Raw genomic sequence first — 25380 nt, forward strand, 5'->3', positions numbered from 1 at the left:
TGTGGGTTTTGTTGGTTGGTAGGGTTTTTTGGTTTCCTGGTGATAGCGTGGTGGTAAAACTCTTTTCTTGGAACAGGAAATGATTTTTTTTTTCAAAATTTACAGGAAATAACAAAGGTTGAAGAACATTTCATTTTGTGTCAAACCAAAAAAAATCCTTTTGTTCAACTCAGAATGAAACATTTTGAGTAGTTTTTTTTCATTGTTTAAAAATATATTTGACAGAAGATCCAAAGCAAAAAGTCATTTCTAACCAAAAAATCAAAATGTTAAATTTTTAAAATATCAGAAAACAAATGTTATTTTTTTCTTTATGGTTTTTCCCCCTCCAGCCAAAATAATTCTGCAAAACAAACACAGATACACAAAATGTCACCAAACCTATATTTTTCTCTGGAAAAAAGTTTCTGCTGCAAAATTTTACCCAGCTCTAATTGGATCCTACCAAAATGATTTACAGCAGGTCAGCTGAGCATATGAAATCAGTGAAACTCGTGGCCCGTAGGTTTAATTTTTGGCTGTTATTTATATAGTACCCTAGGCATGCATGGCATTTAACAGGCATGTGAACATGAAATTGTCCTGCCCAAAGGAGTTTGCAGTCTGAAGGCCAGGCTATCCCTGGTTCTCCTGCAAGGTCACGGGATTAGTAAGCCAGGAACAAGGAGACTTTGTTCTCCCTAAACTTATCCTATACCCTATGCCAGGGCTAAGGAAAATCCATCTTCATTCTCCGGAAAGACCAAAAACAGAGTAGGAATAAATGGTCAGTTTTCAGAATGGAGAGAGATAACTAGTGGTGTCCTGAAAGGGTCCATACTGGGAGCAATCCTATTCAGCCTATTTATAAATGATCTGGAGAAAGGGGTAAACAGTGAAGTGGCAAAATTTGCAGATGATACTAAACTGCTCAAGATATTTAAGACCAAAGCAGACACTGAAGAGCTTCATAAGGATCTCACCAAAACTAGGTGATTGGGCAACAAAATGGCAAATGAATTTTAATGTTAACAAATGCAAAATAATGCACACTAGAGATGTTAAATATTAGTTAATTGAATAGTTGAGTAACCTCATGAATTCATATCAGTCGACTATTCTATTGTCCCGGTGGGCAGGGCCGGCAGCCAGTGCGCTACAGCCCCACTGACACGCTGTATCAGAGGCAGCAGCATGGGGTGCCAGGCGGGAGTTGATCTGCAAGGGGAGCCAGTATAAAAACTGGCTCCCCTCACAGGACCTGGAGCGAGCTGGAGCTGAGCTGGGCTGCCTGCTTGCCCAGCTCCTAATACATTTTAAATGCAGCGGTGCAGCGGGAGTAGGTCCTGCCCGCCCATCTGGCTTCTAATACACTTTAAATGCAGAGATGAAGCAGGGGTAAGTTCCGGTCCCATTGCAAGCCAGGACTGAGCTGGACTGCTGGCCAGCCTACCAAAAAAAATGTACTGGCAAGGGTGGGGAGGGAAATGTGTGTTGAATAGCATTAACCTATAAGCTTTTGCTTATCGGTTAATCAGCTACACTATTACATCCCTAATGCACACTGGGAAAAATAATCCCAACTATACATACAAAATGATGGGGACTAATTTAGCTATAAGCACTCAAGAGAGATCTTGGAGTCATTGTGGATAATTCTCTGAAAACATCCATTCAGTGTGCAACTGCAGTGAAAAAAGCAAACAACATTAGGAATCATTAAGAAAGGGATAGAGAAAATAAGACAAGGAATATCTTATTGTCCCTACATAAGTCCATAGTATGCCCACATCTTGAATGCTGCATACAGATGTGATTGCCTCATCTCAAAAAAGATAAATTGGCATTAGAAAAGGTTCAGATAAGTGCAACAAAAATTATTAGGGGTTTGGAACAGGTGCCATATGAAGAGAGATGAAAAAGACCAGGACTTTTCAGTTTAGAAAAGAGGAGACTAAGGGGGGGTGTATGATAGAGGTCTATAAAATCATGACAGATATGGAGAAAGCAAATAAGGAAAAGTTATTTATTTCCATAATACAAGAACTAGGAGTCACCAAATGAAATTAATAGGTAGCAGGATTAAAACAAACAAAAGGAAGTTTTTTCTTCATGCAGCACACAAATTGTGGAACTCCTTGCCAAAGGATATTATGAAGACCAAGACTTTTACAGGGTTTAAAAAATAACTAGATACATTTATGGAGGTTTTGTCCATCAATGGCTATTAGCCAGGATGGGTAGGGGTAGTGTCCCTGGCCTCTGTTTGTCAGAGGCAAGAAATGGATGGTAGGAGAGGGACCACTTGATGATCACCTATTCTGTTCACTCCCCCTGGAGTATCTGGCATTAGCCACTGTTGGAAGACAGGATGCTGTGCTAGATGGACATTTGGCCTGATCCAGTATGGCCGTTCTCGTGTCTATGGGATCACAGAGGCTATTCCATTCATGTACACTAAGGTCTGAATGTTAATCCACAAAGGAGGAGACAGAAGAGCACCTTGCTCGCTCCCCTTGTATTGCTCTTCAATTTTTCTCCCTATTCATAAATGTGTCTGAAATTGTGCAATCAAGATCTAAATTAGATGTACCATGAAAAGGGTTGTACTAAAGGACAACGGTTGCAGCTGGGAGAGATCATGAGCTATGCTTAACACTTCGGACACATCTTGATTGTTCCTTTGTTTTTTAAATATCCATTTTGAGCAGTTTCTGGAATAAGACTGAGAAATAAATTGACATTCAGGAAAACAAGCCAATCAGAGACCACTTGGCAGACACTTAAGCACCTGATGGGCTTGGCTACACCATTGTTGCCAGCACATCTGCTTGGGAAGTCTGTCCCAAAGGCAGCTGTTCCCGCTGCTACTTGGCATCTGAGTTTTCTGAATGCCATCTCAGCTGAAAGGCAATGCAGGACGAAGTTCTAGGAAAATGGGCCTCTTTGCCAACTGCAATACCTCATATCTGTTATCAACATTATTCTAATTAGTGAAGTGAATAGCTAATTATTTCCCTTTGAGTCAACTCATATTTATCTCTCAAGTATGAGCAAGTAATAAAGAGAAGCTACAATTTTGCTGTACTTTGGAAATATTTGTTGTCTCAAAGTATCAGAGTCATGAGTGTATCTATTAATATCTCTAGCAATGGCTACTGGAGCACAGGCAGTAGGGGTGGACTAATTGTTTGGATAAACCCAATAAGAACTTTCACTGTGCTTCTAAAAGAAACCTTTTTCTGGTTCTTTAAATACATTTGGATATAGGCGTTGCCCAGCGTGGCTTAAGACAAGCAATCTATCTACGCTAGTGTCTTCTATGCACAACACTGGCCAGTACAGCTGCTTCAGAAACACTATACAAGGCCACTAGGGAATAGCCTCGCCACAAAAAAAGTTTCTTCCTTATCTTCATAAGTGAAAGAGTGGTTAATGTTGGACCTGGTCAAAATATTTAGAATGTAATTGGTTTTGGAAAGTCTTAATAAAAATATGAAAAATTGCTGACTTGTTCTAAATATTATTCACCAATTATTTTGAGAAACTTCTCATCAAAATGTCACTGAAATGGTTATTGAAATGGTTCTGAACGTTTTTCGTTTACCAAAAATCTAATTTTCAGTAAACAAAAGAATTCTGTAACTTTCAGTGTATTTTTAATATTTTTGACCAGCTCTAGCTATCTATCAAAGTGTGGAGACTTATCTTGTATGTAAAAGAGGTAAATCTATGTACTTTGATTTTGTATTTGATAAGCAGTAGAACCAAAACTCTGTGAGAGAGGTAGCGAGTGCTCAGTGAAAACCAGGACATATGGAAGTGTCATGAAAACTTCATTTTACTATCAAGTAAAACTACACATAACTGTGGGAAACCTATACAACCTTACCCTTGCTAAGGAAGTGCACCCACATTAGGGACTGAAATTGTCACAACTGGAGGTGGAACTTTTGCCAGGTTCTCCTCAGTTAGCGCTCCTGCTTGCCAATGCTTTGCATGTTACTTGAGAAAAGGGGAAAAGAGGGAAAAGCCCTTTAAGTTTTCAAGCTGCCAATCATTCAAACACTGCTTCCACCTCCAGTGCTTTTTCATTCGTGAAGCACCAAAATAGAATATGCTTCAGGTCCCTACTGCCAGGAATATCTATTCTGGGCACCAATTTTGTGTGTGTGTGTTCTAAGCAGCACCAAGAAAAGGAGCAGTAGAAGTTGAAGAAACATGATTATATTTTTATGGCAATTTAATAAGTTTTAATTAGAACAAAATCTCAGATACCATAGACGAACATTTTTATGTCCATAATGAACTGAGTTTTCTTTTAAGTGGACATAAAGATAGCTAAATGCATATAGCTTTATGCAATAACAAACACTAAATGCTAATATCGGAGGGAGCTATGTACCTTTAAAGTCACATTTTAAGAAGGTTTTCCTTAAATGCACGTGAAGTACTCGTATGCTTAAAAAAATAGATACAATTATAAATATTAATCTATCTAGGCACAAATTTAAATAGTTTTGCTCTTAATGTCCCATTTTTACTTTTAAATAAATTAATTTTGTCTGCAGTTCCCTGTTTTGGCATGATTTTTGCATATGTAAACACGTGCCCTTGAAACATCAGAGTTTTAGTAAAAAGATCCTTTGAAAATTGGTCCTCCTTTAGTGATCAATTTTGTGGTGTGTTTTGTTTTTGTTTTATTTATTGATTTTTGTAGTTTTCTGGGGTGTGCATATTTTTGCTCTTTGAAAGTATTCTGTTTGAAATGTTTCTATGATATTTTAAATGATTAAATTTTTATCTTAAAAGTCCTATTCCTGCTAAATCCCAGCAGTAAATAGGAAATAATTAGAGTTGTGCAAGAACTGGAATTTCTGTTTTCTGAAAAATGTGTGATGAAAATATTTGTTTTCTTTCCAAATCAGAACAAAAATAAAGAATTTTGTAATTTTCTGGAGGGGAGGGGGAATTATTTTACATCAGCTTCTTTTTTCAATTTTAACATCAAAATGTTTTTTTTTAAATGAAATTTCATCAAAATTGACATGTTTCAATGTGGATAAAATGGCATTTTCTAGTGACATTTTCCAGCAGCTCTAGAATTATGCATCCTTGGAAAATGATTAGGTTTAAAATTACCCACTAAATAACAGGTGATTTTGGAAAATATTGCTAAGTTCGTTGGTCATCAGTTACTAAGTTGTGACAGGGTGTGTGTGGGGTGTGGTTTTTTTTCTATATTCCATAAAGAAACTGAAACAGATTCAGTCAAAAAGAAGAAAGTTCCCCAGCTACGTCCCTAAGACACAACTTCCAAATGGAAAGGGGAATTTATTATAGCAGATAAACAATTTATGAATAAAAAAGAAATCCCTCAGTCTCAAATGTCACTCATCTGGAATGAGTCACATATTTGCTTTGGTTCTCATTTATATTAGTGTCATAAGTGGAGCTACAGGCAATAAGCTTTCCAGTTCAGCTCCTCCAAGCTCATGAACTTCTGAGCAAGCAGCCAATATTTCTTTCCTCTTTCCCATCAGAGGAATGAGGCTCTGGAACAGCCTTCCAACAGGGGTAGTAGATCAGACAACATAATTAGTTTTAAGATAGAGCTTGCTAAATTTGAGAATGAGAATATATGATAGGGTTGTCTCTGCCACCAGGAGATTGGACTTGTTGACCCAGAAGTTCTTTCCAGTCCCATGTTCTCCATGCTGGTGCCTTTCACTCACTGTGACTCCTAGCAAAACCTAGTGGGGAGGAATATGTGACCAGCATTACTGCTTTCTGTTTCTGAACAACACTGTATTCCACTCTTGGAAACATCCTCCCTGGTAGGCAGCCATGGTATGTATGAGAGAGGATCCTCTGGGTTACAAAGAAATTCAGGGAAAGGACTAAAGAGAATAGAAGTGGGGAGGAAGAGACTAAGCCGGAACCAAAAAAGGGAAGGAAGAGGAAAGACCACTAGTAAGCAAAGAGGGAGACAGTAGGGAAGAGGAAACAAATTATGCTCTTGTGGCTAATGTTCAAGACTGGGAGTCAGGTCTCCTGAGATCCACTGTTGTGCAATACAGGCAGTCCCCGGGTTACGTACAAGATAGGACTGTAGGTTTGTTCTTAAGTTGAATTTGTATGTAAGTCGGAACTGGCGTCCAGATTCAGCCGCTGCTGAAACTGACCAGCGGCTGACTACAGGAAGCCCGAGGCAGATTTGCTCTGCCCTGTTGATCAGTTTCAACAGCGGCTGAATTTGGATGCCTGGGACAGAGCAGCTGGGGCGCTGCCGGGTAGGTCCCCGCAGCGCCGCACCTCAGCGCTGCGGGGACCAACCCGGCAGCACCCCAGCTGTTCTACCCCAAGTGTCCCCAAGTCAGCCGCTGCTGAAACTGATCAGCGGCTGATTCCAGGAAGCCCGGGGCAGAGCAACTCTGCCTTGGGCTTCCTGTAGTCAGCCGCTGGTCAGTTTCAGCAGCAGCTGACTTGGGGACGCCTGGGGCAGAGCAGCTGGGGTGCTGCCGGGTTGGTCCAGTGGTGCCGAGGAGCGGCGCTGCGGGACCAACCCGGCAGCGCCCCAGCTGCTCTACCCCAGGCGTCGTCGGCGAGAAAAGCCTGGTCTGCTGGGGGGGGGCGCACTATCTGTGCCTCCCCCCCAGCAGACCAGGGAGATGCGGGTGGCGGGACCGCCGAGACGCGCCGCGGTCCCGCCCGCATCCTCCGCGGCTTTGCTCCGCGTCTCCCTGGTCTGCTGGGGGGGGCTTCCCCCAGCAAACCAAGGAGACGCGGAGCAGCTTTTCTCGCCCTGGAGGACACGGGTGGCGGAACTGCGGCGCATCTGGGCGTCTCGCCGCTCGCGTCCTCCGGGGCGAGAAAAGCCCCGTTCGTAACTGCTGAACCGACATAAGTCGGATCCGCATAACTCGGGGACTGCCTGTATTGGGAAAGTCTCATCATTTACCTGTGTGTGTGCCATCATTCCCAATCTATAAATTGGGGTGAATGCTGACCTGACTTGTGAAAGCACTGTAAAGCACTATTATAGAAAGGGGAGAAGAGCTGAGTTGGGAAAAAGCTTCTCACATTCACATCCATAGAAATGTCACTCAAGGAGCTATTTAGAACTTGGCAGCCCTGCAACCCTGGTTCAAAACTCCAGAGGCCCAATCCAGACTGTCTTTATTAATCTTTTACTCAGTCCTTCCTCAGGCAAAACTCCCATTCCATAAAAGGTGTTAAAAAGACCTGAGGGTTGGTGCAAACTAAATGCTATGGATGCAGTGAGGAGCGTTCACCAATGTTTAATGATTATGTTTATTACTTGTAGCTTGATGCATCTCTGTACCTTGTAGTTCCAGCTGTAGGGGGTGGGGAACTGGAACTCTCTTGCACAGAACTCCAGGGAAAGGTGAGAAATCATCCATGAATGTGCCTACATCTCCAAAAGCACATTTTGGGTTGGTGGTTAAATTTAAGGTCGGCAAATACAAGATCACTTGAATTTTTCTGGCACAAAAAAACAAATTATTATTAGTATGTGCATTAGGTTATTGCTAGAAGCCCCAACCATAATTATGGCTCTATAGTGCTAGGTGCTGTACAAACATGTAGTCCCTGTACCTGAGTTTACAGTCTCAATAGACAAGACAAAGACTGGTGGTGTGGCTATCCCTGTTTTACAGAGGAAGAATTAAGGGGCTGAGATTGTTACGTGAAAGAAGAACAAGGAAGCCAAGAACTGAACTCAGATTTCCTGAGTCCTGTCCAGTGCTTTAATACTCAGGCCATCATTTCTGTTGAAAATGAAGAAAATCCTGAATGATCAAACCGTTCTAAAAGCAAATGTCAACTGGTACATTAACTGTAAAATTCTCATCTCTGAGTTGTAACAGTTGGTTAAAATAAATTGTCTAATAAGAAAACAGAAACAATATCCACTGTAACATAATCCACACAAAAAATCACATGTACTTAAAGTAAACTCTTTTAAGAAGGATCTGCAGGCCAAGAATGAGTCAGTGAAGAAATCTGTTAAGTTCAGATAACTGAATATTGCAAATGGGTGGCAAACTGGGAAGTGCAAATTTGGTTGAAAAGTTATCTTAGGAACTATTCTTTCCTCTCTACTCCAAAGGAATCCTATACTGCGAGGACATGCCTATAGTACCGTGCAGTTGATAGAAACAAGGCTGAGTTGGCACAGCCCTGTTGCTAAAAGTCAGTGTGTGTGAATGTTCTTTGTCAGCACTTTTGCCACCAAAATACTTTCACCCCCGATGAGTGGGTTTTGCATTGTTGGCAGGAGAGAGCTTTGGCCCACAAAGCAACATTCACACATGCACTTGCTGCAGCAAAACTTTGTCATTCTTGGGGCCTGGGGAGGAAGGGTTAAGCACCTGTGAACAGCAAAGGCCTGCTGGGGTGGGGGAGGAAACTGCCCTGGTGTTTCAAAGAGGCCCAAGACTGTATATGATGCTGCTGTAGCAGCAGTTATGGTGCCCTGAGCCCTTCAAATCAACACTGTAACACTCTGGACAGCTCTTAGGGTTGCCAGGGGAGGCAGGGATGCTGCAAAGTGTGCAGCACTGGGGAAGGGAGTGCTGCAGTCTAGCCAACACTGAGGGCCAGCTGCCCTTCACCCTGCTCCTTCTGCCTCAGGCCTGCCCCCTTCAGGGAGCACAGAGCTCCCTCCCTCCCACCTTGCCCAGGGGCCTGATGTAGCTGTTGGCTACCCTGCATAGATCATGCAGAGGGATTGCTATATTCGTCACTCTTTAGACAGTGCAAGAGATATACAGCTCTGTAGCAAAATATGAAGTGTCTGCATGTAATCAGGTCCCTCCCTAGGACCTCACTCCAGCAGCTGATGGAGTCGCCTCTCACTCCTGCCCCAACCTTCCTGTTGGTTCTGACCCTCCTTATCTCTGGGTTTTTAAAAAGCCACCACTGACAATCTGGTTTGTATCTCCTCTTTGTGCCTTCCTTTCCGTCACTGTCTGTGGCTCTGCAGAAGATCAACTTTACCAGGCTATGTTGCAGCCACTCCATGGTTCTGAGGCTCTCAAACTTCATTGCAACATAACCCCCCTTCGGACAGCACAAATTACTACATGATCCCAATCAAGTAGGAGGAGGCTGTAGCCCTAGCCCCACTACCCTTCTTGGAGTGAGGGAAGGCAGAGTCCTAGTGCCCCAGGCTCAAGCCCAGACAGTGTTTCACTGGCCATGGTGACATCATTGAAATGGGGACCCATTGTTTGAGATCAGCTGTGGGGTAAGGCTTATTCAGTTGCTGATGGTCCTTGATGACCCCATTCAAAAGCAGACACTTAGGCACCAATTCTCCTCCCTGCTCCCCACTCCTTAACACAAGTATGATGAACTAATACAGTAAAGCCCACTCTATACAAACATATACATAGTTCATAATATCAAACAGAATTCAAAAAGTGTACAGACAGGTCTGCTAAATCATCAAAAGAACAATTCTATTTAGCCACCTGACCTGAAAGTTTTGTCAATGTTTTTTGCATCACTTAGAAAAATGTACAGTGCTATGTAAGTGCTTTGCATTTTTATTAACTATACCCATTATTTGTTTAATCAGTGGGCTTTATAAAGGTAAGTGAGTAGATGTCAAGAAGCAACATTTAAGTAATTAATAATGGGCTTTTCTTAATGGTGCAATTTAGATTTTTTTTTTTTTTTTTGATGGCAGGAAGACATTATCTGCAAAGTTACTATGGTAACACAATCCACTGCTTGTTGCTAAGAGCACAGTGTAACTATTATTATTACTATTGTTATAGCTTTTAACATTTAGACATTTTTATAGGCATGAATATTTCTGCTAGATTTAAATTCATGTGTGAGAGAGTTTATAAGTTGTGTCTCTTCCCATCAGGCACTGCTGAATTTCAATAGCAATGACATGAGTGATACCATATTGCTCTGGTGACAGAAAGCCCATCTTCTAAGGTAGCTTCTATATTTTTAGGAACACAAGAATTACCAGCCTGGGCCAAACCGCCTAGTTTAGCATCCTGTTTCCCACAGTAGTCCGGCTGGGTGCTTTGAGACAAGCATAAGGCTTAGGCCAGTCACATTGCTGCTCTTCAGGATTGTATAAGCAGCAGTGATACATGCAAGTTCATGTCCGCTTCACAAGGCTGCTGCTTGGGTAGGCTCTGAGCTGCAGCAGAGGTGGGAACTGGAATTATTAAATGCCAAGGACCACCCAAAAGAAAGGTAGGGTAAAGCCAGAGTAACAGGCAAACACACCCCATGCTCAGAGTAAAATAAATGAAAATCTCTGCAGGGGGAGAAAACTCTGGAGAAAGGTGAAGCTTCAGATTTCCCAGACAAAGGATGATATACAATAGGGAGATTCTAAGCTGGGTGTAGGGGAAGTTGACTAGTACAAATCCCAACACTGTCCCTTTTGGTAATTAAGGAAACTGAGGAAGGGAGACTGCAGAACTTCTCACCAGTGCTTTGCTTCTGGACCTTGTCACTCCTCTTCCTTTTCACTTACTCCTCCCAATTTTTCATATTCTTCTCTAATTAGTGGTCCTACTTAGCTCTGCAGCTAGTAAGTCTCTGGTAAATTATTCAAGCCCTTGGTTGTACCGTAACTGAAGCAAATTATTTGGTAGAATTGCACCAGCTTCTTCCTTTAGAGACAAAAATTCTCAGGATGATTGCTTGTCTGCTGTTTACTAATATTGGTAATAGTATTTCTATACAAGCCCCTGTGGTGTCCTTGGACCTGTTTTCCCAAGGCTCTCTTGCTTCTTTTTGTTCAATACTTTCCTGTTAGGCTCCTGTGATGCCAATTATTGAGGTTTATAGCACTTTCAGTTTGCCCACAAAAACTATTGGCTGAAAAATGCTGATGGTTCTTGCCAAGGTTCATCTAAGTCTGAAGCCTCCATTGCCCCCACATGAAATGGAGGCCTGGACAAGGCTTCCAGCTCACCAGCCCTGTTGTCATTCACTCCTTTCCTCTCTCTATGCTGCTGTATTTTATAGCTGTGCTTATATGAACATGTATTCTCTCAGAGAAAGCCCTCACCATTTGGCATGCAACAGGATGGTACCATAGAATACCTTAGGTTTCCAGCTGTCAGTGCTATTTAAACACCTGTTTTCTTCTATACTGTGTGGTAAATGTTGACTTTTTAACTATGAGTTGTGTGAAAATACTTGACACATGTAATGCGTATAGACCCACATGTTCTCTGAGCACGTATGGTGGCCATCATCAGGAACGAGAGCAGTGAAATGTTACTCACAAAAGAAAATAGCTGCCAATACTGTGATACTCTGTACCTCAAATAGCAGAATAACCTGGCGGGCAATTGCTAGCCCCTTATTAAGATTTACAACAACTGTGGGAATTTTCAGGGTAAATAAAGCACAGGCATATAGAGACATGGCTATGTTTTGGGTAATTGAGATTCAGCTAACGTACTGAAAAGTAGAACTAGCTGAAAATTTTTATTCACGCTTTATTTTTTTATGAAAAGACGCTTTCCATCAACATTGGATTTTCCACAGGAAATGTTCAGGTTTTTCTTTTAAAATCTAAAAAGCCAAAAATGGACTATTTTTGTTAAAAAGACAAAGGTTGTTTGATAATTGTTAATGTCCCTGGAAACAGACAGTTGTTGTTTTACTATCTGCTTGGAGACAACATAGTCCACAGATGGCCCACTGAAATGGGATCTGGTTTCTTAGCTGTGACTATACTTTGCTGTGAAGGATTCTACAAATCACTAGTTCTGTTGCCTTCATATTTCCCTGCTATCAAGGAGGGATGGCAAGTGTTGCCCTTCCCCTGGCACTTGGAGTGGCTTCTCCCTCCTTCTTTTGGGGGTTGAATCATGGGTTCCTTTTTCTGATTCCAAGGTGACACCTCCCTATGATGAGTTACAAGAAGTGCTGTCCTTTGGAAAAAATGAATAATGCTACCACTGCTGGCAAGGCGTATAAAACCCAATGTGCAGGAAACAATACAGACATCAATACAAACGATAGGTGCCAGCTCTGTGGGTGCTCTGGGTCTCAATGACCCACAGAAAAAAATAGGGGGTGCTCAGCACTTACCAGCCTCCGCTATTTGGGAGCTGGTGGGAGGCACTTGAGAGAGAGCAGTGAGTCACAGGAGAGAGCCCTCAGAGAGTGGACAGAGCAGGGCTGGAAAGAGACAGAGAGGATAGGGCCTTGAAGGAAAAAGTGGATTTGGGGTGGAGAGCCCAGAGGGAAAAGGAAGTCAGCGCCTGTGATGCAAACCCTGGCAAAGAAGTGACACACCTGAAAATAACAGTGTAACACAGATGAACTTTGTGGGCAACAGTAAAATAGGACCTGGGAAGAAAATAGTATTAACTAATACATATTTAATTCAACCCGTTTCTCACCTCCCACCACTCACAACCCTGCCCACAGGCTGACCCACTAGGGAAGAGTCTGGAAACACGCATTACAATGCTGTGAACACTGGCTGCCTGGCTGAGGCAGGATCCTCTTAGGCTTCTTGGTCTGGAGTTCTGTGGAGGCCTTGGCTGGCTCCAGATAGCCCATTCTGGATTAGATCTCTGCCGCTCTGGACACTGATCTCTACAGGGCTGGAACTACCTGACCAATGCACTAGATCCCACAGCATTCAAAGACTCCCTTTGTCAGGTGGGGTGTTACTCAGACACTCCTTGCTTGAGCTGTTTGGCTTCTCTCTCCTCAGCTCCCCAAAGTCAAACCCCAGACCTGACATGGAAACGAGTCTGTGCTTTTGAGTCAGGCTCTCCCCTTCCTCTGAGGAGCTGAGCATCCTGACTCGGTCCTGGCCCGGCAAGCTGTTTGGCCAGATCACCCTATGCAGAAGCCTCCCTGGTTCATTTCTTGTCCCTTCTGACTAGAGCCCCGACTCCACGCATGCTGGGAAATGGTAACCAAGGGCTCTTGTAGCCTTTATTGTTGTATGCTGGCGGTGGAAGTTCTTGTGTGCATCAGGACGTCAGTGCATAAGAACAACTATAGTGAAACAAGACACGGATGGTCTGTGTGCAGGAAAGATGGTAGTGATGTGTTGGCGAGACTGAGGCAGCCATCTAGCTTGACCCATTTGTTATGCACTGAACTCTATGCACATAAATGTTTCTGTATGTTGCAGTAGGACCCCATAGAGGCCCTCCATCACACAGCTCTGCTTGGCCTTACGTGTTAAGCCTGACCCAGACCAAAACCAGACCTGAGCCCAAGGGGGTTGAGTTATTTTCTGACCTGACCTCCCTAGCCCTTTCTGCGGAACCTTAGCCAGTGCCATCCCACTGCCTCCTGCACTGTGCCTCTTTAGAGAACTTTCTCTGCAGCATACACAGTGCAGGGGCTGGCAGGAGTGCCATGTCCTGCAGCTAATGCTGGGCTGATCCCAGGGGTAAAAGGTGGCCATGAGAGCCCATCCAACCCACACTTGAGATGGTCTCGTTTTCTGAGCCAACCCAAAGCCAGTGCTGGTAACTGGCTCCCTTTGGGTTCAGACTGGGTTGCAGGGTTCCAGTCCAGAGTTCCAGGAACTCCTTGTAGGGTTACCACAATATTTGCCCTCCTTTATACAGCACTCCGAGATCCTTTCATGAATAGTGCCACTTGACAGCAGACACGGTACAGTGCAGAAACTAACATGCACTGAAATGTTTGTGAACATGATGATAACATTCAAATCTTCAACAAACCCTGTTCTCCCTTTCCAGCAATCCAAATCCTTTGTATAACTCAAAAGGTAGAAGACCCAGAGCTTCCTCTCAGTCCAGTAGGGACTTCTATGCTTTGCAGAAGGTGCCAAGATACTACAGTGATGGGCTGCCATCTGAAACCTGAAGTTTTCATAAAACGGTATTTGAAAGCCTGGATGGCTTTAGATGGCAGTTGGAGAAATGCTGAGTCAGGTCCACACTGTTAGCAGTCTGGGAATTGTCGTCATCCATAAAATCTTACATGGAGCCATGTATTAAACAGACTAAATTGCATTGTGGCAGATCCCAGCTGCTGTTGCATGCTGCAGCCTTGTCACTGTGTCATAGCTACAATCTGTTCTCCTTGCTAATGTGAATTGCCTACATGGTGAAATTCAGTCCTGCAGCATTTCAAACAGCAGCTTTTGGAAAAGGAAGGTTCCTTCTGCTTGTTTACTGCATTTGCAGCAGCCACTCAGTAATAGTGACTGCATTCCTGTCTTGCCCCTTTTCCCCACTTTGAAAGGATTGTGACCCGATAATTGCAGCCAGATTCTGGTTGTCATGCGGCTGATGTTCTAGCAACTGTAAAGCGTCAGCACCGCCAACGTCTTCACGCTTACTGACCATTATATAGTAAGTCACATTCACTCCTATTACCTAGCACAAGCTTTTTTTAAAATGTATTGCTATTACAAGGAGACAAAGTAAGCTGCCAAGTGGGCAAAAGATTCATTGAGAAAATGTCTCCTTTGGAGGGCCCAGTAGCTGCCTCCAGCCTTTAGATCTGACAAACATGCAGCTGGCATGTGTGTGTAACGTTGGACATGGTAGTGTGCTATGCTATGACTTCTGCCTGAAAAAAATAAAAGCAAAACAACTTTTTGTATTTCCCCTCACCTTATTTGGTTCTCCTTGAAACACGCTGAAAATAGAGCAGTGATTGGAATGGCAGCTGTCAAAATGTCCTGTCCTGTTTCCACAAATGTTTTCCTTTTTGCTACAAAAAGCTGTTTGAAATGAAACACAACTAATTGTATTAAGTGAAGAACAACCATTTGGCTTTATTTTAAGCTTGAAGGCAAATTGCTGGAAGTTTGCACCAGAGAGCTAGCAAATCGTTTGCAGCATCACTGATCTTCCTCCTTGTAGAAATCAAGTTTGATCACGGTCCTGATTAGAGAGCTGTAGGGCACAGGCATATGAAATTTGTACATAGAGACCAAACCAGTCCCCTCCAGCTGGAGCATGCTCCAAATCTCCAGCAGGCAGACACATTAGTACACACAATTTGATCACTAATACAGCAGGTAGAAAGGTTCAGTGAATTGATGATGGGCCTGACAAAGATTTAAAAAGAAACACCTACAATCTGGCAATGTGCAATAAACAATGCTTACCTCCAGGGAACGATGCTTTATATTGATGCATGTCTGCTGACTATACCTGGCTTTATCGGTAGACTTCTCACCATTCTTTAGCCCTTCCTCTGAATGCACTGACACTTAATTAACTGGGGTAGAGAAGCCCATAAGTGTTTTCTCAATCCAAGATTAAAAAAAAAAAAAAAAAAAAAAAATGGGAAATGAGCTGATGCTGGAGTTAGCCTTCTACCATATTCTCAGAAACCTTCCCTAAAATGAGATGGAGAGGAGCTCGGTGGCATCTGGCATGCTTATTAAGTAACAGATTCTCAAGCTAGAGCTAGATGAGCCATCAAACACTTGCCCTCTCTAAAGGTAGCATCAATAATCCTTGAAAAATAATGATTTCAGATATTTCCCAGTGCCTTTTTCTAACCAAGAGTGGTTGCAGCATGACTTGGAATTCTTGTTATGCTACGGAGAGGGGAAAAGACATCAACTTCTTGGGCTCAATCAACACCCAAAAGACTCATGCCAATCAACGGCATTCAACACCAGTTTACTGCCACTGTTGGTCTAGGAAGTTGTCGTCTTTGCTCGTTAACCCTAAGCCATGTTTTCATACTTTTGTCCTTTGGATTTCTGTTGTTTCACAGTGCTCTGTTACAGGTTATTTGCTGTTAGATGTTGGTACAGTTACATTAGGAGCAGGTAGACTAATTCTCTTTAGAGATCTCAGGAGTCTTCACAGAAAAATTAAAAACTCAGAAGGAGACTGCTCTGAATGTAGCTATATTCTCCACACTACTGTGTATTCTAGGGCTGATTTGGCCACTTCTCCCCAACCTTAATGGGACTTTGCTCTCCAACATGTCTCATTAGTTTCAGTGGTACAGCTTGAGGAGATAATATGGCACTTGTCAATGTGAGCAGTGTTGCCCAGTCTCACAATCTTATTCCAAACCTGCTAATATTTAGTTTCTTTCCTAAACTCCTCTTCTCCTGGTGTCATGCTAGCTTTTTTGAGAATCACAGCTTGTTGTTTTTTTTGTTTTTTGTTTTTTTAATGAACCCGTCTAACTTTCATTGTTGCTAAGAAAATCTTGAAAACATCACCTGACTACATCTTAAAAACACAAAGGGAAATGAAATGAATAACTGTTCTAATATCATGATTTTAAAACAAGTTTCATTGTATTTGGGAGGCTGATGAATAATTTTTGTAAAGGTGACGGCATTTGTGTGTCTGTGGTTTAGACTACGAGGTCTTTAAGGCAGAATGCTCTTGCTTACATTACATGCAATGCTGATCACCCTCTCGGCATCGATTATGTTCCTGAAGAAATGTGAGTCTATTCACTGGATGAGCAGCTGTTCAATTGGAGGGCTAAATCTTTTCTGCTATACCCCATCATATCTGTATGTTGAGATGTACTGTATTAACTGGCTCTCCAGGGAAGCCCATATGAAATGGTATTTGAAGCATGGTTTTCCTGGAAGAGGATTGTGATTCTGTGAATGTGGATAGTTAATATTACATAAGAAAGAGTGGACACCGCTTCTAATATCTGTGGGGGGTTTATTTTGCAGGAGATGCACGGGTGAGAGGTCAGACAGTGGTTCTCTCTGAGCGCCGTGGTTCCTATCCATACATAGACTTCCGTCTTCTCAACAGTAAGTGCAACTCTCCCTCAACTAAATTCCCACTGGGAATGGACTTAAACTTTTTGGTTTTTAAATTTAGATGAAAAGCCTATGGCCCAAGGATCATTGCACCATATTCAATGCCCTGCTTTCCTCATACTCTTAACTTAATACTTGCCATAATACTATTATTCCCACCCAATGTTTGAGCATGAAATGTTTTGGCTAAATGACCATTGTCCATATTTGGTCAGATAAATACATACATTAGTACAGGTTGAAATACTCTTAACTGGGATTCTCTGGTCCATCAACCACCATGGTCTGGCTTGGATGTTGACAGACCAGAGAATGCCGGTGGAGGGCCAGCAGTAAGGATCTCTGCAGGGATTCAGGGCAATGGGCTACCTGAAGGGAGCTCATGGCAGGGCTGCCCAATACATGGCAGCGGGACTGCCCAATGGGGTTGGGAGTCCCAGCAGCGATGGCTGCCTGGGGGGTCTGCAGGGCAGTGGGGCCGGCAGGAGGTGGGGAGCCGGTGGGAAGGCTAGCAGCCAGGCCGGGGGGTGGTTTTCCAGATATAGACTGGAGAACAAATACTGGTAATAATAATAGGGCTCAGATTTTCCTAGATGTGATAGCTGATGAATTCCTTCATCAAGTAGTTGTTGAACCAACAAGAGGGGAAGCCATTTTAGATTTGGTTTTGGTGAGTAGCAAGGACGTCGTAGAAGAAATGGTTGCAGGGGACAGCCTTGGCTCGAGTGATCATGAGATAATTCAGTTCAAACTAAATGGAAGGATAAACAAAAATAAATCTGAGACTAGGGTTTTTTATTTCAAAAGGGCTAATTTTAATAAATTAAGGAAATTAGTTAGGGAAGCGGATTGGACTAAAGAATTTATGGATCTAAAAGTGGAGGAGGCCTGTGATTATTTTAAGTTAAAGTTGCAGAAGCTATCAGAAGCCTGTATCCCAAGAAAGAGGAAAAAATGTATAGGTAGGTGTTTTAGACCAAGTTGGAGGAGCAAGAATCTCAGGGAGGTGATTAAGAAAAAGCAGAAGGCATATAACAAGTGGAAGATGGGAGGGATCAGCAAAGAAAGCTACCTTATTGAGGTTCGAGCATGTAGGGACAAAGTGGGAGAGGCTAAAAGTTATGTTGAGTTGGACCTTGCAAAGGGAATTAAAACCAATAGTAAAAGGCTTTATAGCCATATAAATAGGAAGAAAACAAAAAAAGAGGAAGTGGGACCGCTAATCACTGAGGATGGAGTGGAGGTTAAGGATAATCTAGGCATGGCCCAATATCTAAACAAATACTTTGCTTCAGTATTTAATGAGGCTAATGAAGAGCTTAGGGATAATGGCAACATAACAAATGGGAATAAGGATATGGAGGTAGATATTACCAAATCAGAGGTAGAAGCCAAACTCAAACATCTTAATGGGAGTAAATCGGGGGGCCCAGATAATCTTCAGCCAAGAATGGTAAAGGAACTGGCACATGAAATTGCAAGTCCATTAGCAAAAATTTTTAATGAATCTCTAAACTCAGGGGTTGTACCATTTGACTGGAGAATTGCTAATATAGTTCCTATTTTTAAGAAAGGGAAAAAAAGTGACCCGGGTAACTACAGGCCTGTTAGCTTGACATCTGTAGTATGCAAGGTCTTGGAAAAAATTTTGAAGGAGAAAGTAGTTAGGGACATTGAGGTTAATGGCAATTGGGACAAATTACAACCTGGATTTACAAAAGGTAGATCGTGCCAAACCAATCTGATCTCCTTTTTTGAGAAAGTAACAGATTTTTTAGATAAAGGAAATGCAGTGGATCTAATCTACCTCGATTTCAGTAAGGCATTTGATACAGTACCACATGGGGAATTATTGGTCAAATTGGAAAAGATGGGGATCAATATGAAAATTGAGAGGTGGATAAGGAACTGGTTAAAGGGGAGACTACAGCAAATCACACTGAAAGGTGAACTGTCAGGCTGGAGAGAGGTTACTAGCGGAGTTCCTCAGGGATCAGTTCTGGGACCATTATTATTTAATCTTTTTATTACTGACCTCGGCACTAAAAGTGGAAGTGTGCTAATAAAGTTTGCGGATGACACAAAGTTGGGAGGTATTGCCAATTCAGAAAAAGATCGGGATATCATACAGGAAGATCTGGATGATCTTGTAAATTGGAGTAATAGTAATAGGATGAAATTTAATAGTGAGAAGTGTAAGGTTATGCATTTAGGGATTAATAACAAGAATTTTAGTTATAAGCTGGGGACACATCAGTTGGAAGTAACGGAAGAGAAAGATCTCGGAGTCCTGGTTGATCACAGGATGACTATGAGCCGTCATTATGACATGGCCGTGAAAAAGGCTAATACGGTCTTGGGATGCATTAGGCGAGGTATTTCCAGTAGGGATAAGGAGGTGTTAGTGCCGTTATACAAGGCATTGGTGAGACCTCATTTGGAATACTGTGTGCAGTTCTGGTCTCCCATGTTTAAGAAGGATGAATTCAAACTGGAACAGGTACAAAGAAGGGCCACTAGGATGATCCGAGGAATGGAAAACCTGTCTTATGGAAGGAGACTCAAGGAACTTGGCTTGTTTACCTTAACGAAAAGAAGGCTGAGGGGAGATATGATTACTCTCTTTAAATATATTAGAGGGATAAATGCCAAGGAGGGAGAGGAATTATTTAAGCTCAATACCAATGTGGACACAAGAACAAATGGATATAAACTGGCTATTAGGAAGTTTAGACTCGAAATTAGGCAAAGGTTTCTAACCATCAGAAGAGTGAAGTTCTGGAACAGCCTTCCAAGGGAAGTAATGGGGGCAAAAGACCTATCTGGCTTCAAGATAAAGCTAGATGGGTTTATGAAGGAACATGATCTTGGCAATTAACTGACCTTTCACTATCAGTGGTAAATAGGCCAATAGTGGAAAGATAGGAGTTGCTATAGAGAACTTTTTTCTGGGTGTCTGGCTCGTGAGTCTTGCCCACATGCTCAGGGTTCAGCTGATCGCCATATTTGGGGTCGGGAAGGAATTTTCCTCCAGAGTAGATTGGCAGAGGCCCTGGAGGTGTTTTGCCTTCCTCTGTAGCATGGGGCACGGGTCACTAGCGGGAGGATTCTCTGCATCTTGGGGTCTTTGAACCATCATTTCAAGGACTTCATTATCTGAGATATAGGTGAAAGGATTATTCTAGCAGTTGGTGGGATATATTCTGTGGCTTGCATGGTGCAGTGGGTCAGACTAGATGATCAAAATGGTCCTTTCTGACCTTAAAGTCTATGAGGTCCAAAAATGACCTCCCCTAGTCTGGCAAAATCCCTCATCTAGAACAAGTCAGGTCCCGAGGGTGCTGGACCAGGGAAGTCCAACCTATAGGGGTATTACAGCAGTTATCTGAACGTTTTAGCAGCCTCTCAGCCTTTCTTTGGGCACAAAGAGGAAAACATAACTCACATGGAGCAGCATGTTACAGTGACATTCATTTTGCCAATAGTTAGAACCCTCTACCCAAACCAAATGAGTCTTCCCATTGACTTGGATTTTAGATCAGGCCTATAACAAACATGGGTGGAAAAAATGGCTGTACCCTCATTTTTATTAAAGTGATTAATCTAGCACTATTGCAAACAATGAAGGACATAGCTTAAAAAAAAAGTCCCTTTTCTTTTTTACTTGACCTCTCTCCATTTATCCAAACTATGAAAAGGCTTTTTCTGTCTTCTCTCCTTTAGAGAGAGACCCAGTTATTGCATCCAGGCTATGTATAAAGATGATTAAGATAAAACATTCCCTCACAATTCTTTAGCCACCTCTTGTATAGCGTAGGACTTTGGAATTTTATCTTTGAAACAATAGTTCTTTCCAGCCTTCATCAGAATAGACTGGATCTCCAATAGCCGCTTAAAGTTTTAATCCTCTATTGATTGCATTTTTCATTAAAAAACATTTATCAAAACTAAACTTGTAAACCCTGCTTGCTTAACTGCTTTCCAGAACTCCTAGGATCTGGGGAATGGGAGAACTGAAAAAAAGTGGGACTGGAAGAGGGGGAAACTCAGAGCTCTGATCCTTAGGGAAGCTAACAATGTTGCTACAATCTGGTAAAGATGTTAATTTTGGAATCATCGTTATCAGTTTTCTGCTGCCATCTGTGTTGGCCCAGACTAACTGCTACCAACCCTTGTATACCACTGGTAGTGCTGAGGTCAGAGGTCCATCAAGCTTTGTCTATACAGCCAGCTTTTGCCAGCAGAGAGTAGGCAAATGAAGTGCGGATTAGCATTTTGCTGCACTTCATTTGCATTATCTATTCGAGCCATTTTTGCGCAAGGGGTTTTGGCACAAAAACAAGCAGTGTGGACATTTCCTTTTTGCACAAAAAGGAAACATCCACACTGCTTGTTTTCATGCAAAAATGGCTCAAATAGATTATGCAAATGAAGCATGACAATGCTAATAGCGCTTCATTTGCATACTCTCTGCTGGCAAAAGCTGGCAGTGAAGACATAGCCTCAGAATGCTGTGTCTGACTGAAGCAAGGGAGACGTCGTTCATGAGAAATCCAGAAACTTGCCCAGAGGATATCAGACCTGCTGAGGCCATTGAAATACCAAGATATGGGCTGTCTAGCAGATACGCAGTTCAATCAGGTATGGAGAAAAGTGAAGTATTGGGGGGGAAAACAGATGGGATTAGAATCCAGCAGTAGGAATGAGTTAGAAACTTAACTGCAGTACTCAGAAGGTGAGAGAGAGCAAAGAATCAGGGTGTACAAAAGGGCACTTGGAAGGGAGGGAGAAGTACTTACAATTTTAAAAAAGCATGTTCAAGAGCCCAAAACTAACGTCTCAGAATTCTAAGCTGCAACTTGTTTAATCAGACCCAATTCATCTGTCCCTGGTTATAAATCAATTTACAAGAACACCAGCTGCTGAGCAAATGCCTTTGTCCCAGCTTTCTTTCATGTAGCGATAGAAGCAAATAAATGTTCACATTTAACTTTGCTGGAGTATTTAATTTTTGTTTTCAGTTGATTTGTTATTCCCATGAAGCTCTCTTGACATCCTACCCCCAACAAAAATGTTTTCAAGCTATATTTTTTAACTTGTCTGTTCTAGTTTTCAGGGGGTAGGGATTTCTCCTACTGAATCCTGCTGATTAGTTCTTCCAATCCAGGAAGAGCCAGCTTGATCCAAAGGAGGGGGGTCACCATAGACAGAAGTACTGTTGTGATGGCTCAGCTCGACCCTACTAGCGCACGTAGCTAATTTCAAAGAGGTGTCTTTCTGTATGTTGTATCTTCAAATTCAAAGGAGAATCCCTGCCAGTTTACAGAGCAGCATTTTTGCATCATTTCAGATGCTGAATGTAACAAAACAAATCCATATGTCCTCTCTCATGGAAATTTCAAGATTATTCTTTCTTTCTTGTTCCTCTTTAATCTATTTAGGATATGTCTACACTGCAAAGGTGAGTTCTTAACTCTGATTAGCTACCCCCATGAGCTGTCTTGGGTTAAAACAGCAGTGAAGACATGGCAACTCAGCTTCCAACTCGAGTTTCCAGTTTGAGTTTATAAGCATGTTCCTATATAGGCCTTAACTTGAGCTGCTTCCTTGAGCTCCCATGTCTTTACTGTCATTTGCATCTGTGTTTGTTAATGTAGGTTAGCTAACCTGAGTCAAGCATACACCCTTTAGTCCCCAAATGTAAATGTATTTTAGTCTGAAAAAAGCTTTGACCTCCGTGAATGGAAAAGAGAAGCACTCTTGAAAATACAGAGGGAACCATAATCAGATGTTTGTGTATTCACTGTTGTCTTCTCAGGGACTGATGAGAATTTGTTAATGTTTCTATCCAAAGGTTGAATCTCGGCATTAAACACTAATCACTAGTGTTACATAGAAAGTGCACTGATGTGCAAATCACTCACTGTGCACATCTATGACTGGGATGTACATAAACCTTTATTTCAGCTTCACTCATGCTCATTAAATGGGGCCTGTATGTTTAAGATGCACTATAAGTACAGCAGGATCACTGGTTATTGAACTTCTTAAAAGGGAACAAGCAGTGTCAACAGAATAATCTTGTGATACTAATAAACAAAGTGCCAGGACTAATACTATTGAAATGTTTTGGCACCATGAAATGCTTGCCTGTTTGGGTATAACCAATAGGCAGCATATCTACAACTAAAATAGTGCTTACACTAAATGAGAGAGTAAGGCAGAACAGACTTTAATGTAAACATTGTCCATATCAGTAAAGACGCACATCACAATAATTTCTACAAAATTTAACTCCTACAAAATCAAATAAATAGAACTTAACTTCTAGCTAGACAACTCAAAATAAGAAAGATTTGAACATTTTTTCAATTAATATTTCAGGTCACTGCTATTTAACATAAGACAATATTATTAAATTCTGTCTTTATATTTATAGTTTCAGTTACTCAGATGTATTTCTTTTCCAACATGGTCAGCATGGGTTAGCATCAAGGTTGTCCGTGTGTTTTTTGGCTTCTTTAGCTTAATAAATATATGAGTAAAGATGTTGTAAAATCCTTTTGAAGAAGGAAACTGCATTGATTCTGAAAATAGATCTTATGGGGTAAGACTCAAAACTAAGCTAATAGCTTTGATGATGGCTAAACATTCCTCCCATGTCCATCTATATTAGATAGAAGTTTGGTGCCAGGGGGCCAACTACCATCAGGATTCTGTATACATCTTCTTTCTGTCACCCAAATGTAGTAGAGTGAAGGCTTTAGTGTTCCTCTTGTTTCTGCCCTTACAAATGTATATACTAGCCTTATGCTTTTTCTTGAATTGTAGCTGGGCTGGTGACCTTTGGCTTTAAAAGGTGATTTGTGGAGGACAACATTTTTATCTAAATGATGTGGTTGATCAGGTGATCCCATGCCATCATCTAATTTATTCCTGTGCTCTAGCATAGCTGTGTATGGGTCCTTGTCTTAGACTGGGCTCCTACAATTTGCAAGGGCCTATAACACCAGCTAAATCTATATGCATTAATGTAAGCAGCAAAAATTTCTGACCCACGGTTTTCATGAGACCACTCTCCCTCAGTGTAGGTGGTGAGGAGAGGCTGGTGGGGTTGCAGTCCCCACATTCATTTCAGGGTTCTTATGAGGTGAAGTAGGCCATCTACTTTCCCATCCTGCAGAAGCGAAACCAGAAGGCTGTCTACTTCTCCTGGCTAGCTGAACTGAGGGAGGCTCCAGAACAGAGTAGCCTAGGCAACATGGGCTACATTATTGTGGGGGGGCCTATGAACAAAACCCATAGTTTGTTTGCAAAAGTCATGTAAACTGAAGGCAGTGAGGTCTGGACAGCTCTATTCAGGGAGGTTAATAAGAGAATTGGGGAAGGAGTTTCCCCTTGACATAAATGATAATTCAACCATACCCTAAAATGGGAATAGTGAGTGCAAGAGAGAATATCAGAGTTGTTTTCTTTTTTCATGCTAGATAAGTGACCTAAAAAAAGTGGGAGTTGACTGTAAAAATGTAACTTTCCCCAAAACTTCATGGAAGTAAAAGAATAAACGGGAGGAGCGTTGACGTACCATAGAGCAGAAAAGACAAATGGGCTACCGTTAGAGCTAAACCAAAACTCAAAAAATTATAAGGAAGTTTCTCTCTGAACTTTGCAGGTCAGACCTGTATCTGAAACTGACTCTGGATAATTTCATGATGGCATTGAGGAGCCATATTGTTTTTCACAAGCTAAACAAGCAGTTGCAGAAAAGTAGATCATCTGAATCTTATATTGTGTCAGCATTCAGACATTCACACACATTTGCAGTGAAAATTAACTTAATCTGATTTTCCTTAGAGAAGCATAGTTTGGGTTTCAGAAATAAAGGACTTTAGTAGTAAGGCAGCAATTATTTACTTTTCTGATTGACTGAATTGCTCAGTCAGTGAACCAGATCCTTCCAGTGACTCTTGTGTGGTGATTTAAATTGATTTCATTATCCCATGATGTGCTGTGTCGGTGACTGATATGGTCCATTTCTTGATGGTATTAATTAAAAATTAAGAGGAAATTCCTTGCATCACTGATAAGTAGTCAGAAAGCATCTGCAAGGTCTAAAGAGCACTTATGTGGTGGCACACCAGAAATGAGAGCAGCTGCTTTGTGCTGTGCATTCCCCAACCTGAGATTTTAACATTATTGTGTTAACGATGTTTAGTCTAACAAGAAGGGCTTTACTTACCTTAATCTGTGAATTTAAGCCACATCCCGCCTTTAAGAGACATTCAGTGCTATTGGTTTCTCTCTCTGGCATGGCCACTGATGTACTGAGTGACATTAGGCATCCAATAACCTTTCTGTAGCTCAGTCTGCCTGTGTGTAAAGTGCTGGCTTTTGATAAGGCATTTGGGGAGGTTTCCCTTACCTGCCTTACAGGCAATCTTTAAGGCTTACTGAATATTTCCAAAGGACTTTTAGACCCTCAGAAGAAAGTTGATCTAGAACTGCAAAGTGTCAGGTTTGGTACAATAAATTATGGACTCGGATTGGCAAGATCTGGATCTCCATCTCAAAGATTGGGGATGTTTAGATCTGTGGTTTTAGTTTGTCCTGCAATATAAAGG

At 41.9% G+C, this 25380-nt stretch overlaps 1 protein-coding gene across 9 annotated transcripts in view; it reads left to right on the plus strand.

Annotated features, from left to right (window-relative positions):
* Positions 1–25380, plus strand: part of PDE7B (phosphodiesterase 7B) — a 264944-nt gene that overhangs the window by 191428 nt on the left and 48136 nt on the right. For all 9 annotated transcript variants that reach the window (XM_075924236.1, XM_014573966.3, XM_075924239.1 and 6 more), the window contains one exon: positions 16667–16750. In XM_075924236.1, the coding sequence (XP_075780351.1) occupies positions 16667–16750 (84 nt within the window). The remainder of the gene's footprint in view (positions 1–16666; positions 16751–25380) is intronic.

Source organism: Pelodiscus sinensis, chromosome 3 (assembly GCF_049634645.1).
Source record: "Pelodiscus sinensis isolate JC-2024 chromosome 3, ASM4963464v1, whole genome shotgun sequence".
NCBI lineage: Eukaryota > Metazoa > Chordata > Testudines > Trionychidae > Pelodiscus > Pelodiscus sinensis.